Source organism: Halichoeres trimaculatus, unplaced genomic scaffold, assembly GCF_033239565.1.
Source record: "Halichoeres trimaculatus isolate MK-OKI-2021-1 unplaced genomic scaffold, fHalTri1.1 fHalTri1_scaffold_4, whole genome shotgun sequence".
Classification (NCBI taxonomy): domain Eukaryota; kingdom Metazoa; phylum Chordata; class Actinopteri; order Labriformes; family Labridae; genus Halichoeres; species Halichoeres trimaculatus.
Window position 1 is genome coordinate 546433 of NW_027437182.1, and position 19108 is coordinate 565540.

Below are 19108 nucleotides of genomic sequence, written 5' to 3' on the forward strand. Positions count from 1 at the left end.
ACCCCTATCCTCTGCTCTCATAGAGTCTAATTTTCCCCCAGTTGAAGGAAAAGTGGAGTGAGCTCTGTGCCGGTTTGTTTTGGTCGTCTGGATGTTTGTGTGCCTGAGATACGATGGAGTTAAAGTTAAATTAAACAGACCAATGAGGGCGCTGGTGTCAGACCTGATCAGTACCTGAGAAACCTGAAGCTCCACGATGAGCTGAAGCATGAAAACAGGTTAAAGTGACTTTTATCCTCTGAAGGTTTCTGCAGCTTCAGCCTGAGGCTCCTCCTCCTCCTCCTCCTCCTCCTCCTCCTCCTCCTCCTCCTCCTCCTCCTCCTCCTCCTCCTCCTCCTCCTCCTCTGGACTCCATCCATCATTTAACTCTGACTTTCTGTGAGCTCAGCAGCAGGAGCCTTAATGTAAGGAGCAGAATGAAGACGCAGCAGTGACAGCAGCAGTGACAGCAGCAGGCAGAGCAGCGTACATAAAAAACTTTATTATCGCTGGAAGGTAAGATTGACAACATCATGCTTTAACCACAATAAAAAATAAAAAGATATTGCACTGGTTTAACTCTAGCAATGTTTTTTTCTCTCTTTACGTCTCACTGGAGCTTTCACGGTGCCTTCCTCCTCCTCCTCTTCATCACTTTTTAAAGACAAACACCAGAAACACGGCGGAGAAATACTGCACACGCTGGTGTGTGTGTGTAAGTGTGTGTGTGTGTGTGAGTGTGTGTGAGGCTCCTCCTCGTACCTCTTCATACCCAAAGGAGGGTCTACCTGCTCCACAGCTCAGAGTCAGAGCGTACGGAAGCCCACTGAGGACAAAAGTCGATGAATCTCTAAACCAGGCGGCGATCAGGGACAGAATCAGCAGCACCGGACGAACTCAGGTTTCTTTACGACTCTTCACCGTCTGCAGCGTGTGTCCTGTTAATAAGGACGTGAAAAGGCGAGCGAGGCGGCGTGATGGAGATTAAAGATCAGACTGGTTCATCAGGATCATCAGAGACCAGACCACGGAGCGGGACCAGAGTCTAACGATCCATAAAACCTCTGAGAGTCGTTTGATTCAGGAGCAAACACGAACGAATCAACGCACAGAGACAAAGTTTGCCTCTGAGACGACTTCAGTTTGTTTTTACTCACTTGACTTCACGTAAAGGTCAAGTTTTTGTGCTAAAAGCCGCACAGATATGTCCACAGGGGGCGCCAAACTCAACGCACACTTCGACGATGTCACGCTCTAATATCATAAAGTTCCAGTTTCAGTTTTAGGTAAAACTTTGAGTTTCTGACTCATCAGCGCTGAGATCCTGAGCTTTGATCCACTAAACATCTGTTAAATCATCGAAAAAACATCGCTGACAAAGTTTTGACGTCTGAAATTTTCCGTCCTGCCGGTTCATCCCTGTTTGACATTTCCTCTGTGGTGACAGATGAACTCCAGAGACACATTTCTTCAGATTTCTCTGAGAGTTTGCTCTCACACTTTGTCAGCTCTTCTCCAAAGAAAACCCAAGCAAAAGTTTGAAAGCGGGAATTGAACGAGCGTTTCTGATGCAGACAGATTTATACGATCAGCTCCTGAAGAGTCGACGCCGCTCTGAGGAGTTGTTGATGAAGACGTTAAAGTTGAGATGATGAACGGAGAATTTTAAAACGACAAACGTTAAAGAAACATGAAGTTGTTTTGCTTTGGCTCAAAGTTTTCTCCTCCGTTCGAAAACCCTGATCTGAGTCTGGATTTGACGATCTGGGAACTGGACTCAGATCTTCAGAAACCGTCTCGATTCTCAGTGAATCTCTGAGCAGAGCTTCCTGTTTGACGTTTTTATCAGGGGATAGAGTTACATAACTCAGAACAAACAGCTGAAAACGTCTTCAGATAGAGATAATATAGAGTTTTTGTCTGTAGAGACGTACGTTTGTCACCAGGGGGCGCCACACTGAGCCCCGAGGAGTCGCAGAATTCGACTTTCATCATCTGATCTTTGAACGACTTCCTCTGAATTCCTCTAAAAGCTGTTTGTGCTCGTGATTCTGTCCACGCTCGCCGTCAAATATCGCCAACGGCTAACTGTCGTCGTCTGTTTCCGAACAACGTGACGAAAAAAGGAAAAGAAGGAAAAGATCTGAAACTTTTCTCTGTGACCCTGACAACGCTGACGAAAGACGCTAACACATCCACAGACAGCTGAGCAGTTACACACGCTAACACACGCTAACACACACGCTAACACACACACACACCTTCCGACACAGCAGCGTCTGAGTCAGTGAAACACGAGGAGGGCGAGCGGCGCCGAGATGACCCTCGCTGTGGGAGGAGGTCTGATTGCTACGAGGCAACGAGTTCCTTTCACAACAAACACAGAAAATCAAAACAACAACAACAACAAGGTGTAAACAAAAGCCAGAGTCTGACAGAGTCCTCAAAGCTCCTCCTCATCATCATCATCATCATCATCATCATCATCATCAGAGTCTGAGCGCCCGTCCAACACGACCAGAGGAGCGTCCACGCCACGCTCAGCAGGACTCACACCGGGCTGTGTGTGCGTCGTGTGTGTGTCTGAGGGAGGATTTATTTAACGCCGAGGAGCAGAGAAACAAAATGAAAGTGGAAAAATCAGGAAAAACTGAAGGAAAAAACGACCAGAGGCTGATTTAAAGGACAGTTCTGCTGTTTTTTAATCTGGGCTCAGATTTTAAAAAGTTTCTGCAGAGTTTAAATTTTTTTACTGACTCAGATTTTATTCAAAGAGTCAAAGCTCGACATTAAATAACGACCTGAAATGTTAATAAAATAATAATTATTTGATTTCAGGCTTTATTATAGTTTTTTATTACATTTTGAGTCGTTATAACTAATCAGGCTCTAATTAGGCTGAAAGGATGCAAAAACTAAACTCTATCAAAGTGTTTTATTGTGATTCTGAGTATAGGTTGTCCAACCAGACTTTGTTAAAGGAGCATTTACCAGAAAACATGCTTAATTCAAGTTATTGAAAGACAAAACCGACGCCTGAATCACTTGTAAAGATTAGAAAAATCAGTGAAATGAGGTAAAAGAAAATCTGCTCGTCAAGTTTTGCGTCTAAAGACGTCAAATTTGTTTCCAGAAAACTGATTCAGGCGTCACTTTCCTCTTTTCAAATCTTTAATCCAGACATTTCTCTGGACTTGTCAGGTTACGTCTCAAAGGACATAAACACAGCTCTTTAACCGCCAAAAATAAGTCATTTTTGCAGGTTTTAATTTTTCTTTAGGAGCCGTTTTTTAATAATGAATCTAAAAACTCAGCCCAGGTTAAAAACAGCAGAACTTCCCTTTAAGTTTCTCCTCAACAATTTTGTTTCAACTCCAGACACTCAGCCAACAAACGTCTGAGACAGATTTCCTCTCTCACAAAGCTCACACACACACACACACACACACACACACACACACACACACACACACACACACACACACACGATCTGTTAATCTGAAAACACACTCCAAGTAAAAAACACAACAGAACTTTAAATATTCTTATATATACACAGAGATAACCATGCACAATGAACACACACACACACACACACACACACACACACACACACACACACACACACACACTCACAAAGTAAAGTCAGATAACTCTACAGGATTAGAGGCAACGAAACACAGCAAGTTGGTCCAGATAAACAAACCGACAGGGCTGGGAATAAAGGGGGCGTGGCCAAAGAGGGTCAGTCTGAGCATGCTCAGTTCAGACGTTCATTAACAGATTATGTTTTTAGAGGTGTGTGAAGCAGCAATAAGTTCGATCTTTATCATGAAAACATGGAGGAGTGGATGAAGCCGAAGCTGTGAGAGCTCCCCCTGCTGGCCAGCTGCTTCATACAGACATCCTCCAATCAGAGGAGTTGATCAACATGTTTTATGATTGACAGCCGGTTCGACCAATAAGGCTCCTTTTCATGAGCAAGCGAGGGGGACAATTTAATTTGGCCACTTCCTCTCAGAGCCGATAATTTGAATCAGTTTTAAATCTTTTTGATCGATCACAGCGAGGGGCGGCGTGGGGTTAAGGCACGTCCTGATCGTCCATCACAGTGTGGCGGCACAAGAAGATCAAGAGCGAAAGATGTGTGTTGATTTCAAACCGTGGACCACTCAGCTTTTTATCCCCAGCCCTGAACAAATTCACGGAAAAGAAAAAACCTCCTCTACGACCCTGACGGCAGAAACCATCATGGCTGAACGAGCGCTCCGTCTCTCGCCGCCTGCGTCCTCGCCACCTGCGTCCTCGCCGCCTGCGTCCTCGCTGCCTGCGTCCTCTCAGTCCGAGTCTGTGATAAGTGCTGAGATGATTCCTCAAACATGCAGTCTGTGAGTTTTTCTGTGATCTGTACATGTCTGTTCTGGGTGTTTGTGTCGCTGCTACGTCTTCTTGCTGGTTGTTTTGTCGTGTTGCGAGGAGGCGGACGCAGCGGCGGTGGAAGAGTTGGCGTTGCCGGCAGGATCAGTGGCAGTCGTCGTCTTTGTTTGTGGTTCAGGTTTCTTCGATGCTGCAGAGGAGGAGGGGGTTGTGGTTTGAGGGGGTGGAGCTGCTGCTGCACCCAGACGCTGTAGACCTGCAGACCCTGATGTGGGCCCGTCTGCCTGGGAAGGGGGCGGGGCTGGTTTCTGTGACGACGTGGCGGCGTCTTTCTGTTTGGCTTGACTCTCGGGTTGTTTGGGGAGCGAAGGGACACTCGCCGTCTGGGTCTTGTCTGCCGCCGTGCTGAGCTTGACCGGACCCAGAACACTTTTAGCCACGGTTGTGATCTGAGACACGACTCTGTCCACGCCGCTCTCGGGGGCAGGAAGTGGGGCGCTGGGTGAGGACGTCGGGGTCAGACTGGCAGCCGCTGCAGCACACAGTCTCCGGTTGTCTGCCTCCTTCTTCTCCTTCGGGATGCTCGGGGAGGAGCAGGAGGTGCGGGGACTCTCCTGTCCGTCTGGGGTCCTGCAGTCTGGAGAACTGGTGCTGGACCTGGAGTCTGTGGGCGCTGCGGTCTTTGCAGGTTTTGGCGTTTCCAGGGTTTTATCCTCTGATGTGGTTTTCCCCTTCAGGCTCTTCGAGTCCGGAGCAGGAGCCGGTTTCAGGAAGGTGTCCTTGCTGACGGAGATGAACGCGCTGCCCGGCGTGGAGAACGGCAGCGGGCCCGGGGCGGGCTTGCTCGGCTCCAGAACCTTCCTGTCAGACGCTGCCGAGCTTGACGCGTCTTTGGCTCCAGGTGAGGGGGCGCTCTGGGCCGGTTTCGCCTCCGTGACGGAGGGGAGCGTGTGTGAAGGCGTGGGCCTCCCGATGGAGGAGGGTCCCGTGTGGGTGAAGGTGGCGTGCGGCGTGCAGGGCGAGAGGCAGAGGGAGGGGAGGGTGCCTCCAGGACCGGTTCTCACGGTGGTCGGCCTCAGGAGGGGAGGCGGCGTGAACGTGGTCCCGCGGCGTCCGTCCTGGCTGTCCTCGGAGCCCTCGTCCGTCTCGTCCTCGGAGGAGTCGACCTCGTGGATGGCGTCCTGTTTCTGCAGTGACTCCCGGCGCTCGGCCCGGTCCTGCCTGATGGCGGACAGTTTGTCCTTCAGTTTGCTCTTCCCGGGGGTCAGACCCAGGGAGCCCGACAGACCGCCGTCCCCTTCCTGGCGCCCCAGCTTCCTGGAGGAGGAGTGCTTGTGCAGGCTGCCCTTCTCCACGCCGCGTCCTCCCGAGGAGAGCAGACCCTCGTTGGCGGACTCCTGAAAGACAGGAAAAGGTTAACGCAACAGGACAGGAAGTGCGCCCAGAGGAGCGAGAGGCGGCGAGCTCTGTGTTCGTACCTGGAGGCTCTGCAGGCTCGGCTCCCGCTGCAGGATCTCTTTCTTAAAGTCCGAATGGGAAATGTCCAAACTGTGCTTCCTGCTGCCAGCCGCTCCCACCGCCAGCTTCTTCTCCCCCGCAGCCGCCACCCCGGAGGGCGAGGAGGCCAGCTTCTCCGCCGACTGCACCCTCTTGAGGAGCGGGGACCGCGGTGGCTCGGCGCTCTTCGGCCGGGAAATCTGCCTGACGAGGGGCGGCGAGGAGTGCAGCTTCACCGGGAACGACTGGCCACCCGCCGCCTGCCCCAGAGCGTGGCTGGGCAGCGGGGAGGGCGAGCGCTGAGGGGAGCTGCTCTGAGGCGTGGGCGAGGGCGTGCGTGCCAGAGGGGACAGCGGGATGTTCCCGGCAGACTTGCGGCGGGGCGAGCGGTACTGGCGCTGGAGTTTGGGGGCCAGACCGTGCAGGGAGCTGGGCCGGATGTGTCCGGAGCTCGCCGGGGAGTTGGGGACGCTGGAGCTCGGCGAGCTGCTCTGAGACGAGTTTCCACCGACTGCAGGGAGAAGAGGAGAGGCCGTTATTCAAACATTCACCTTTGACCTCCTTCATACACCTGGAGCGTGTCTCTACCTGAGTGGGCGGAGTCAGGCGTGGACCTGTACCCCTGTGTCGGGCTCCGTGGTGACAGGTTGTGCGTGGGCGACCCGGGGCCGCTCTCCCCTGAGGACAGCGAGCGGTTGAGGGAGGACAGGCTGCGGCTGGTGTGGAGCAGAGACGCCTGTTTGGTGATCTTCCTGAAGAGCGACGTCCTCTTCTTACTGCGACACACACACACACACACACACACACACACATCAGTCAGCAGATACACACATCTAACACACACCTGATGATGTAATCAGAGTGGGGCTCACCTGTCCTGCCCCTCCTTGCTCTTGGTCTTCTTGTTGCGTCTCGCCATCTTGGATTTGTGGCTGGTTTTGCGGGCGGGGCCGACTTTGATGGACGTGTTCTCGAACGGCGTGGCAGAGATGGAGACTTTGGCGCCGCTCTGACAAACGAGATGAGAGAGACGGTTTCTGGTCACACACTTTAATGTGAAGTCTCTGTCTCCACACGACACTCAGCGAGTTTATCAATGAAACCAGAACAAACCGCCTGGTTTCAGGAACCTGGGAGTTCTGATCAGGACTTGTTTCAGGCTGAGACCTGGTTTCCCTGAGACCTCCCTGGTTTTGACAAATTTACCATGATCTGGATATTTTTATCAGATGTCCAATCCTTTGATCCTCCACGTTAATGTTAGCCATGTTTGAATTGTTGGTTGTATTTTGAGATCTCTTGTTATGACAACATTGCTAACGCGGCTATAGCTACAGATAAAGCTAATTAAAGCAGCAAGCAGCGTTGGTCGTTGGTCCCTCCACTGTCAAACATTCATCCCTTTATAATGTGTGTGTGTTCCATTTTCCCGCCTTCAGTGAGTCACATGACCAGCTGCACGGAACTCTCAATCATTGTGACATCATCACCAACTGCTGCCCTCAGGAGAGAAACTGACTGGAGTTCTAGAAACATCTCCTCATAGCTGCCACAATTTTGACCTTTTCTCTCTAAAAATTAAATATTTTTGTAGTAAATTTTGTCAGGAATCCACCCATGTCATTTTTAAAGCTGTACCACTTTTACTTTTTTGTGTAGAGGCCTAACTGCTGCAGCTTTTGTGGAGCTGGATCCTCCTCTCCCATTCATTCTGACAGGAGGAGCTGAAAGGTCTTCTTTGGGGGTTCACTGACTGGACTTTGAGCGCTCGTCATTCAAAAACTGTTTGACAAACAACAAATTCATGAAGAGTTTTTGTAAAGCAGGGTCCACTCTGTCATCTGAGTGAATTTCAAGCTGATCCCATTTATGGCCTAGGAGGAGATAACTTGAAAAAAGCCCAAGACTGTGACTAGATTTTATTCTGAAAGGCAAATTGCCAGCTTCCTGTTTGAGATAGGTCAGGGGTGTCAGAGTATGATGTGTGCGTCTCATTGAGACGAACATTTTGACTTTAATTTGATCTCTCTACAACATTCCTCCTGACACTGAGAGCTGTTTCAGTGTGCGTGTGTCAAACTGTCGCAGAACAAATGCAAAGACCACAGTTTTTGGGAGCAGGTTTTGAAGTGGTGTGGGATCAGTTTTGGGCACACAGTGATATCTGAGTGTATTTCACTGAAAGGTTAAGAGATCATCACAGTTTGGTTTTTGGTACCTTCAGAATCAGCTCCACCACCTCTGTGTGAACCAGACCGTGAACCGGCTCCCCGTTCACGTGTGTGATCAGGTCTCCCTCTCTGAGCCCCGCCTCGTGGGCCGGACCGCCCTCCTCCACGTGCTGAAAGAGAACGAGGGAGAGACCCGGGATGAAGAGGAGGAGTTCTGCTCTCATTTAGCGCCACCTCCTGTCAACAACAGGAACTGCGGACTCACCCAGACCATGTGGTGCACGGTGTAGATGTCAGAGTCCCCCATGTAGACCCGGATGGCCCTCAGCGTGAAGCCGTACTTCTTCCCCGCCCGGTGGATGACGATGGCCGGTTTGACGCTGGTCACAGCCGGGGACAGGTCGCGGCTGGGGGAGGAGTCTCTGGACGAGGGATTGGACGACAGAGAGTGCGGGGACATGGGGCTGGCCAATGGGGAGGCTCCGTGGTGGTCTGAGAAGAGACAGGTCCACATTAAACACAGGTTTTCTTCCTCAGTCCTGTAAGAGTCCAGATAAAGACCCAGACTCCTCCCACACACTGACCTGCGGGGATCATCAGCGACAGCGTGGTCGCAGACGCCGACTTGATGACCTTGTTGAGCGGTCTGGAGCTCGGCGATGCTGCGTGTTTGTCCGCGTCACCGGACAGGAGTCGATGTCGAGCTCTGCGGATCGCTAAGTCGCTGATCGCTCTGGGAGTCGACGGGGAGTCGCTGTCCGCTGGCGCTTTGGCAGCTCCAGCAGCGGCGCCGTTACCGTTTCCTCTGCTGCCGCGGTCGCAGACGTCGCCTGAGCTGCCCGCTGCAGGAAGAGGAGATGGAGAAGGTCAACGACAGAAGGTTTCAGGCGTTTCTCAGACAGATGAAGGGTTAGGCAGATGAAGAGTTCCTGACGTGTGATGGTAGCTTTGCTCAGCTGGCTGCTGATGGAGCTCGGCGTGGTCGGGGACTCGTCCAGCTTCAGCTCTCTTTCCACCGGGAGCTCTGGGATGGCGAGGGGCAGCTCCTCACTCCGAGGACCCCTGACGGCAGAGGGACCCAGCAGGCTCGGGCTTTTACGACTTCCTGCTGCACATGGCGGAGGAAACAAACAAGTCAGCACAACGAGGACCAACCTTATATTCATGTTTATGTCACCAAAACGGAAATCTGAGCGCCACCTTGTCCTCCTTCTTCCTCCGAGGAGATGGCGAAGCGCGGCATCTCGATGATCGCCGAGCAGCAGCGTCTGCGGACGGTCAGCGGAGGGCTGGAGTCGCTCTCGGTGTGGGACGACTCAGAGACGGAGAGACGCTTCCTCAGGCTGCGGAGGAGAAGGTGGAGAAGGATGAAGATTATTTACGGATTCCTAATGAAACAAAGATTCAGATATTTTGAAGTTAAATCTCAGAAAACTGTAAAACTTCAGAGGAGGAGAAAACTCACATCTCTGGAGAGCCCACCAACCAGGAGCGGTCTCTGGACTTGAGTCCGCTCAGGCTGTCGATGCGGTCTCCGCCCTCCTCGCTGAGGCTGCGTTTGGTGGGAGGCGGCGTTCTCTTCTCCTCGTGCAGAGACAGACGCTCCATGCTGCTGTACACCTGCACGTGACACACAGAGCACGCTGTTTTTTGTTGTTTTATTTGTTTATTTGGCAGGGACACTGTAATTGTACATAGTCACAAAACAGAAACTGTTTGCAGCTGAGGCCATGAAAATGGAGTTCATAGCCAAGGCTAATTCTCAGAGGAGTCAAATTTGGCGCCGGTTTGAACAAGTTTGAGCTGCTAACAGCGTTACTGTTTTGTAAATTAAAAAAAAAAACTGTAAAATTTTAAAATTAAATATATAAATACATGCGCTTTTAAAAAAAATGTTTGAAGAAAAAAAAATCAAAAAATCTAGTTTTTGAAATTTCAAAAAATTTAAATTTTTTGCTAACTTTCAAAAGTTGTGAATTATTCGCAATTTTTTTTTTAAATGATTAAAAACAAGACATCACATGGGCAGTTTCATAAATCCAAAAAATGTTCTTTAATGTCATCAATATCAGGTTTCTGTACTTTAGGAACTGTTTTTCATGTTTTTAAAGAAAAAAAAAACTCTCGAAAGATGAACATATGTATGTATATTAGTTTTCTCATTTTTTAATCTTGAGGTTTTTTTATTTTAATAATTCATTGATTTTTATATTTCAATAATAACTATGATTTTACTACTTTTATTATCATTTATTCACTTATTAGTTTTTGTATGTATAATTTTCCTGGGCCATCTTTAAAAAATATTTTAGAGGAACCACACGACAGATGCCTAAACTGACAAAGGAAAAAAAAATATTATTATTATTTTTATTTTTATAAATATATGTATTTTTTATGTTTTAAACATATTTTTTTTCCTTTTTTTATATCTAATCCATGTTATGACTGTTTAAAATGAACGGACAGAGGAAGAGGGAAAAAATAGGAAAAATTGTGTCTTAGATGTTTAGAATAAGTGAAATAATTATGCAGTATTTCGATAAAAAAAGAATTAAAAAAAGATCAAAAAAACTTTTTGATTAGTTATTTTTTAAATTGATTTTAACTAGTCAAATAATTTTGTACACTTGTTTGTCTTTGTGAAGATGAAGTAGATTTTGTGGCTCCTAAATGACCTTAATCCAGGTGAAGAAAAGTGGCTGCTATGAAACTAAAGGATGCAGACCCCTGATACGGAGCAACTCTGTGAAAACTGCTGCTCTGTAAAACTCTTTCTGACATAAGTTTGAAACTTGCATCAAACTTTGCAAACTTGCTGTAAAACCTCAAAATGATTCCTCTGAGCACGAACTGAAGAGCAACCAAGGAGACGAGCGGGCGAAAAGATATTTATCAAGGAGAAAAATAAGGAAATCCACACGTCCTGAGTAATCTCACTGCATCGCCTGTGTGTGTGTGTGTGTGTGTGTGTGTGTGTGTGTGTGTGTGTGTGTGTGTGTGTGTGTGTGTGTGTGTGTGTGTGTGTGTGTGTGTGTGTACCTTGCTGAAGCGAGGCGAGCAGGAGGAGAACTGTCGTAGCTCCACGTGTTCGTCGTCGTTGGTGTCGTCCTCCTCCTCTGAGTCGATGTGGTGGTAGCGGTCAGAGCGAGCTGGAGGAGCACAGGGAGCACAGAGGAGGTGTTAGCATCAGAGTGTAGCTTTAAAACACACAGAGGGAGCACAGGGAGCACAGAGGAGGTGTTAGCATCAGAGTGTAGCTTTAAAACACACAGAGGGAGCACAGGGAGCACAGAGGAGGTGAGGAGGAGTCTTACTGTCGAAGTAGCTGGTGTCGTCCTCAGACTCCAGCTGGGGGATGAACTCGGCTTTCTGCCTCAGCAGACTGTTCCAGTCCAGCTCTGTGAAGAACGGGTGCTGCTTCACCTCAAAGGCGCTCCCTGTGGAGAGGACCAGGAGACGCAGGAGACGCAGGGGGCGGAGGGGGTGGAGAAGGAGCAGAGAGAGGAGGAGGAAACAGAGAGAGGAGGAAACAGAGAGAGGAGGAAACAGAGAGCGATGGATCAGAGGAGACGCCTGAAACCAAAGCTTCAGATTCAAACAGACAGGATCTGCACCTTCACCTGAAACTCGGAGATAAAAACCACTTTCTGTGAGTGTGTGTGTGTGTGTGTGTGTGTGTGTGTGTGTGTGTGTGTGTGTGTGTGTGTGTGTGTGAGTGTGTGTGTGTGTGTGTTACCTGTGCCCAGTCTCTCCAGAGGATTCTGCCTCAGCAGTTTGGAGATCAGATCCTGAGCCTCCTGAGGCAGAGCTTCGTCCTCCTCCGGCCAGATGATTTCATCTGAGACACAAACAGGAAGAAAGACGGATTAAACTCTGGTTTTAAACTTTCTCAGCTTCATCCTGACGCCAAACCGCCCAGGCTGCTCTCTGTGTCCACAACGATGGATATCAGATTTATCTGGTGACAGGTTTTGGTATATTTAACCTCCTGCAGCTCTCACATGCACAGAAAATGTTGTAGCATGGCGATAACACTTTATACAGCTTTAGCAAGGGTCTCCAACCTGTGGCTCTGGGGCCTCATGTGGCCCTTTGGCTCCTTTACAGTGGCTCCTTGCAGCTTTAAAAAAACATTATTGAAAAATATATATTTTTTCTATTTCTCTTACAGAGGGTATTGATGATTAAAGTGGCGACACTAAATAAAATCATGTGATAACATTTTGTTGAACTAAATCTACATCACATCAGTCAATAAAGCTTTTAACTTAAAAAAAAAAAATGTGATTTTTTTTGTTTTAACTTTTTGCAATTTTAAAAAATTTCTATCATTTTTTTGCATTTTTTTTCTTCATTATTTTTATTATTCATTATTTTTTCATTCTTTAGCTTTTATTTTTTCATTATTTTTTATTTTTTATTTTTCATTTATTTTTTAATATTTCATTTATCTTTTTTAAATGCACTCTGAATTTTTTAAAGTTTAACTTTGATTTCCAAAATTTTTGCTAAATTTTTGAAATTAAAATATCCTTTTTTGCAAAATTTTGAATTTTTGGACAATTTATGACATTGCAATTTTTTCATATTTTATTTAATCATCTTCAAAGTTTTGCAATTTTTGAAACTTCAATCAAAAAATTAAACTTATCAAAATGTCATTAAATAATGAAATTTATGACATTACAAATTTAATCTTTTCTTAAGTATTTGCAAATAAAAAAAATAATGATAAGACTTCACATCTACAATTTTAAAATCACAAAAAAACTTCTTGTTTCGTTATTTATCAGATTTGAATTATGTCTTTTTGGTTGAATGTGCTGCAAGAACTGAGTTTTTGGAAACTTGCAGGGGGCGCTGTGGAGCCAGTTTATTACACACGCCAGTGACACCTAAGTTAAACTTTTTATCACTTCACTGAGCTCCTGTTAGTCGAGTTTAGCGAGTGCTTCAGGCTCTGTTTGTGCTGTTCTCCTCAGTTTGATATAACTGCTGAGAGGGAATTAGTGAAATCTTTCAGAGACGATGATACGAGAAGGAAGAAGCTGTTCAGGAGTCAAACCCAATGAAAGAGACTGAGCACGAGGAGGCTTTCACTTCTTTATGACCCCCGAGCATCAATATGAAGAGACGGACTCAGTCATAAAGAGACGAGCAGGGATCAATACCGCTTTATGATCATCGACTCGGCCTTTCATCAAAGAGAATTCAGAGGACAAAGGAGCACGGAGCGAGATCCATCGATTTCATTCCCTGGAAGTCGAGGCTGAGTCTGAGAAACGTCTCTATCTGATCATCTCTGACGGCTTTCATCAGGTGTGTGGTTCACCGTCGGACAGGTAACCCTCAGGCTCACACATCAAACATTCAGATGAAATACAGACAACGCCTCGGCGAGGGAACAGGATCCAGATCACATCCATCTTTAAAGACCGGATCAATTTTGAAGAGGTGTGGATTCATCTTTGGTGGAGGCTTTTTCCACTGAGGTGTTGATTTATTCTTCAAACACGAGTCAAAGGAAAGTTCAGGAAACTTTAGACCTGTCAGTCCCACGTGGACCACGTCGAGTCTAATGAGACCACGTCACTGATACTCACCGCTGATCACCTGACCGAACAGCTCTTCAGGAGTGTCCCCGAAGAAAGGGGCACAGCCCACCAGGAACTCGTACAGGATGACCCCCATCGCCCACCAGTCCACCGGCTTCCCGTAGCCCTGACGCAGGATCACCTCGGGGGCGATGTACTCGGGCGTGCCGCACACCTGCAGAGGTGGAAAAACACCACGGACGATCAACTTCAGAAATGAAAAACAGAGTTCACAGAGTTCACAGAGTTTCAGAGAGTCGACTGACAAACCACAGAAGGTTTAACATCTTACTGCAAAACAACACAAATATCTGGGACTGTAGGAAGATCATCTGACACGGTTTCCACGAGCTGGTACCTGTTTGTCCAGGAACTCTCTGGTGTCTTTCTCGATGTGTCCCTCGTAGAGATTTGTCGTCAAACTCATCAAACCGATCTTGGAAAGGCCGAAATCTGTGAGCTTGATGTGTCCCAGAGAGGTGATGAGGAGACTAAAGGAGAAAACACGAAACATGAGGAGAAATGGCCCCAAACATCGCCATCCTTTCCGAAGTTTCTGCTTCTCTGCGTCTTACTTGTCGGGTTTGAGGTCCCGGTGCACGATGCCGTAGTTGTGCAGATACTCCAACGCCAGCACCGTCTCTGCGAAGTACATCCGAGCCATGTCCACGGGCAGAGCTCCGATGTTCTTCAGCAGCGTCGCACAGTCTCCGCCTACAAACGCACAGACTCAGGACTTACCGCCGACCTCTCAGAGTGACTCTAAACGCAGCGTTTGGCGACCACCTTACCTTCCACGTACTCCATCACCATGCACAGGTGCCTCCTGGTCTCGAAGGAGCAGAACATGGAGACCACGAACGGGTTCTCGGCAAACGTCAGGATGTCCCGTTCCACGAAGGCCTGCTGGATCTGGTTCCTCAGGATCAGGTTCTGCTTGTTGATCTTCTTCATGGCGAAGCGTTGGCGTGTTTCTTTGTGGCGCACCAGGAAGACGGCGCTGCAGAGGAGCATATCGCTGACATTGAACTTCTCTGTTGCTTTCTGAAGCATAAAGGTGCAGACGAAGAGCGGTCTTACCCGTAGGCGCCGTTACTGATGAGTTTGATGTTTTCAAAGTCTTCCTCTCGCGGCGTTTTGGTTTTGGTTGGCGGGGGAGCTGGTGGGACTGTGGTGCCTCGACTCTGAAAGGAGGGAGAGCTTTAGGATCAGGAGGTTAGGATCTGACTGGACTGTCCCACAGCTTGGTCCTGATGGTGTACTCACGTCCACTGAGTCGTCGGTCTCGGGGGTTTCTGGGTTCCCGCTGTCGTAGCTGCTCAGCTGGGCCATTTCTACGGAAAGAGACAAGAGTCAGAAATCATCGTCTCCAGAGAGCGAGACTTTAAACTCAGACTGAAATAAGATCTGTGGACTGTGAGGTGGCCCTACCCTCCAGGGGGTCCCTGGTGAGGCCCAGCTGGCTGATGATGTATCGGGGGATGTCCGACTTGATGCCCTGGCCCTCCTTGGCATGGCCCTCTGCTGCCTCCAACAGATGGTAAAACTCCTCGGGGTCGAACTCCTGCAGAGAAACAGGAAGTATAAAAATGTCAGACAGGAGCTTCAGTCGGCTCATTTTTAAATCAGCATCAGACGTTTGCTCAGGTCTCCAGGCTGAGCGGTCTCTGATCTCCTCGTCCTGTGTTTCCTCTTTTATTCTGGGGTCGATTGACTTCCTGTCCTCTGTGTCCCCGCTCCCCTGATGACCCTGATGTGCCTCAGCGGTTTTGTTGAGGCCAGTTTCCCTCTCTTCTCTGCCAGTTGGTTTTGTACTTTTAGTCAGCGTTACAGCTTTTTTCTTACATTTATTTCTTCCCTATTCAGGGTTTAAAGTACGTTTTTTTATGAAAGTCTCTGTAAGGTTTTATTAAGCCCTGTTTCCACCGAGTGGTTCAGTTCAGTTCGTCTCAGTACGGTACACATTTTGTGGCGTTTCCTTCCACTCAAACCCGGACAGGTCCCCAAATTAACACACATACCGTACCACTTTTTGGGACCCTTCCGTTGGGGAGTCGGACTAAACTGATCCAAACCCATGCCAATCACAGAGAGGATGTCTTCATCGTTGCTCTTTGTTTACTGTGTCACGTTTTTCTTCTTTGTTGGTTTTATTAGCACGGTACACTGTGTCATGCTGCTATGGCGTCATGCTATCACGTAGCTGACGCTGCTATAAGCATCCAGCTAACACGCTGCCTACCAAGAAGGACACGGTTGGCTGTGGAAACGCAAACAGGATCAGGCTCGAAAAATAAATATTTATTCTATTTTTTTTATAGAGAGTATTGATGATTAAAGTGGCGACACTATATAAAATCATGTGATAACATTTTGTTGAACTAAATCTACATAACATCAGTCAATAAAGCTTTCAACTTTTTAAAAAAAAATTTGTGATTTTTTAAAATTTCTGACATTTTTTTTTGCAAAAATTTTATTCATTATATTTTCATTTATTACCTTTTATTTTTTCATTATTTTTTAATTTTTCATTCATTTTTTAAATATTTTTATTTATTTTTTTGCAAAAATTTTATTCATCATTTTTATTATTCATCATTTTTTCATTCTTTTTTATTTTTTCCCTCTCTTCTGTGCCAGTTGGTTTTGTACTTTCAGTCAGCGTTACAGCTTTTTTCTGACATTTATTTCTTTCCTATTCAGGGTTTAAAGTACGTTTTTTTTAAGAAAGTCTCTTTAAGGTTTTATTAAGCCCTGTTTCCACCAAGTGGTTCAGTTCAGTTCGTCTTTACTGATCCAACCTGTACCACTTAGTGGAAACGGGGCTTTTTATCCTTCCCCTGGTGGTTCCCTGTCATTAGTCTTTACTGTTGACGGTGAAGCCTGACTGGTTGGTAACGGCGCTCTTAATCCAGGAAGCACTCAGGACCGAGTCTCTCCACAGGAAACTGCTGGACTCTGGTTTAAACTCAGTCTAGTTGTTAAATTAGTGTCTGTGGTAACTCTCACTTTCTTTTTCCAGTTGGATTAACTGATCACGTTCAGTGACTGATAAAGTTTTCTCATTCAAAATACAACAACTCTGCTCAGTCAGTGTTTTCACCAACTTCCTGCTGACGTCAGAGGACAGACGTTAGTTTCCTCTAACGACGTCTCTTAGCTCCTGTGTCCTGAGAGTCATACCTCTGCAGTACACAGCACATACAGTATCCATGCATGTAACACACACACACACACACACACACACACACACACACACACACACACACACACACACACACACACACACACACACACACACACACACACACACACACACACACACACGCCCTGCCTCCTTCTCCTCTATCTGTGTGCGACCATTTATAAAAACCTCATCCTGTACGCTGTCACACATTCAGCTGCAGGTGATCAGTCAAAGCTGACCATGTGGGAAGCCCCCTCCTCCTCCTCCTCCTCCTCCTCCCTTCCACTCATCCCTCCTTCTCCTCCTCTGTCTCCTCCTCTGTCTCCTCCTCTGTCTCCTCCTCTGTCTCCTCCTCAGTTTCCTTTGTCTCCTCTCTGCCTCTCACCTGGTTAAACTCACCTGTTTGACTCTGTGTGTTCTTCATCCCCAAACAAACATGAAACACACCGGCTTTCACAGCTGAGAGGCCTTAATGTGTGTGTGTGTGTGTGTGTGTGTGTGTGTGTGTGTGTGTTAATGTTCTCTGAGGGAGTTCATAAATGAAAAGCTGTGGTTGAATTATTTAACGTCAGGGAGCAGGAAACTGTTCATCAACCAGGCGTGGAGAGAAGCTGTAACATGGTGATCACGTTCAGCTCATCGACAGAGTCTAATTAACACCACCATGGACTCACAGCACCAATTAATTAGTTTAATTTAGATTAGTTAACTCTTTAAAACTCTTTAAAACTCTTTACCTTTACGTAAATAAAGGAAATTCAGAATTCAGAGGAGATTTTTGGGGTGTAGCTCTGGAGAGTGTGTATTCTGCTTTTATGTAGTTTTGACTCCAGGTTAAAAAGCTAAGGGTCTGTAGTTTGCTTTAAAAACACTCAGAGAGATCAGAGAGTTCTAGAATGTAGTGACATCATCAGGGCAGAATGTAGTGACATCACAAAGACAGAAAGCTCTCTGTGCTTGATGAGGAACATTCTAGAACCTCACTGATGGAGCTGCAGCCTTTACTTTCATAAGAGCCTTTTAGCCTCAGCTCACTTGGATTAAAATCATTCAGGAGCCACAAAATCAACTTTCTCTTGGCACAAAAGACAAAAAAAATGTTTTAAAAAAAATCAAAAATTAAAAAGTTAAACAAAGTTAAAATCAGGTGAATTATAATCTCAACAAGAAGTGACATTTTACATGTGATGTCTTGGTTTTTTTATTTTTGATAATTTTGCAAATTTTTTTTTTTAATTAGAATAATTATGTGATATATTCCATAAATTTGCAAAAGTAACAACATTTAAATATGTTTAAATGATTTTCTTGAAAATCTGAAATATAAATTTGAAATTTTTTTAAAAATGTTGAAATTAAAAAAAAAGTTCAAAAAATGTGTAACATTTTGAAAAACATAATTGTAATTTTTTTTTTAAAAATCCAAAATTGCAAAAATGAAAAATGTGCATTTTTTCTCCAAAAGTTGAATGTAATTATTTTGCAAATTTTCACAGGAATTAAAAAAAAAATCGAAAATTGCAGAAGTTAAAAAAATTGGCAAAATCTTCAAAGAATCATGTTTTTTTTATATTTGAAAAAAAAATGTCAAAAAATTAAAGCTTTATTTCAACAGGTGATGCTTTTTTAGTTTAACAAAATGTTAGTATCTAGTCAATCCATCAGGATGTTCAATGTTGGAAAATGAGCTCGCTTTGTAAGAAAAACTCATGGAGGTCTCGTGTTGTTTTGTAGAAGATAATGTTCACTGTTACAGAACAAACACTCTTTGTGGTAACTTTTTCATACGTGACCCTTTGAATTTCTGTACAAATAACTTTTCTCTCACCAAACACTCCAGCAGGCGCGCCGGCCGGGCGATGATGATCATCAGCTTCTTGACGAGCTGTGTGACGAACGTGACCTCCACGCTCTCTGAGCGCTCGTGAGCCTGCGAGGACAGAGAAAACAAAGCAACAGGAGGAGAATTAGGAGATTTCAAACACCTGGAGGAGTCAGAGTTTGGGTTTTAAAGAAGCTGGAAATATCAACGTCAACAACACTGGGTCTACCATCGTTATTCCAAAACGTCAGGGATGGATCTTTAACGCCTCTGTGTGCTCCCTAAGAGCTGCCTAATCCCTCATAACACCACCTCTTCGTTATCTTTAATTATAAATTTAATCATTCATGGTCCTGGGCTCCTCCTCGCCCTTGGAGCCCGGCGCAGAGCGTGTTGTGTTTGTCCTTCACAAACAACGCAGAAGCAGCACTTCCAGAGTCCTGGCGTCCTTCAGTGACACCTGAGAGCTAATCTA

At 46.3% G+C, this 19108-nt stretch overlaps 1 protein-coding gene across 7 annotated transcripts in view; it reads right to left on the bottom strand.

Moving 5' to 3' along the window:
* Positions 1-455: 455 nt before the first annotated feature.
* The window catches only part of mast2 (microtubule associated serine/threonine kinase 2), a 195062-nt gene continuing 176409 nt past the window's right edge, over positions 456-19108 (bottom strand). For 6 of the 7 annotated variants that reach the window (XM_074669032.1, XM_074669030.1, XM_074669036.1 and 3 more), the window contains 21 exons: positions 18640-18741; positions 15053-15185; positions 14888-14955; positions 14702-14805; positions 14413-14621; positions 14197-14335; positions 13980-14112; positions 13631-13796; positions 11764-11865; positions 11342-11464; positions 11067-11176; positions 9490-9644; positions 9225-9367; positions 8959-9132; positions 8609-8866; positions 8290-8516; positions 8072-8194; positions 6726-6862; positions 6442-6629; positions 5835-6364; positions 456-5753 (listed from right to left, as the gene is read on the bottom strand). In XM_074669032.1, the coding sequence (XP_074525133.1) occupies positions 4419-5753; positions 5835-6364; positions 6442-6629; positions 6726-6862; positions 8072-8194; positions 8290-8516; positions 8609-8866; positions 8959-9132; positions 9225-9367; positions 9490-9644; positions 11067-11176; positions 11342-11464; positions 11764-11865; positions 13631-13796; positions 13980-14112; positions 14197-14335; positions 14413-14621; positions 14702-14805; positions 14888-14955; positions 15053-15185; positions 18640-18741 (4659 nt within the window). In that variant the 3' untranslated portion in view covers positions 456-4418. The remainder of the gene's footprint in view (positions 5754-5834; positions 6365-6441; positions 6630-6725; positions 6863-8071; positions 8195-8289; positions 8517-8608; positions 8867-8958; positions 9133-9224; positions 9368-9489; positions 9645-11066; positions 11177-11341; positions 11465-11763; positions 11866-13630; positions 13797-13979; positions 14113-14196; positions 14336-14412; positions 14622-14701; positions 14806-14887; positions 14956-15052; positions 15186-18639; positions 18742-19108) is intronic. The other variant, XM_074669031.1, reaches the window with a different exon arrangement.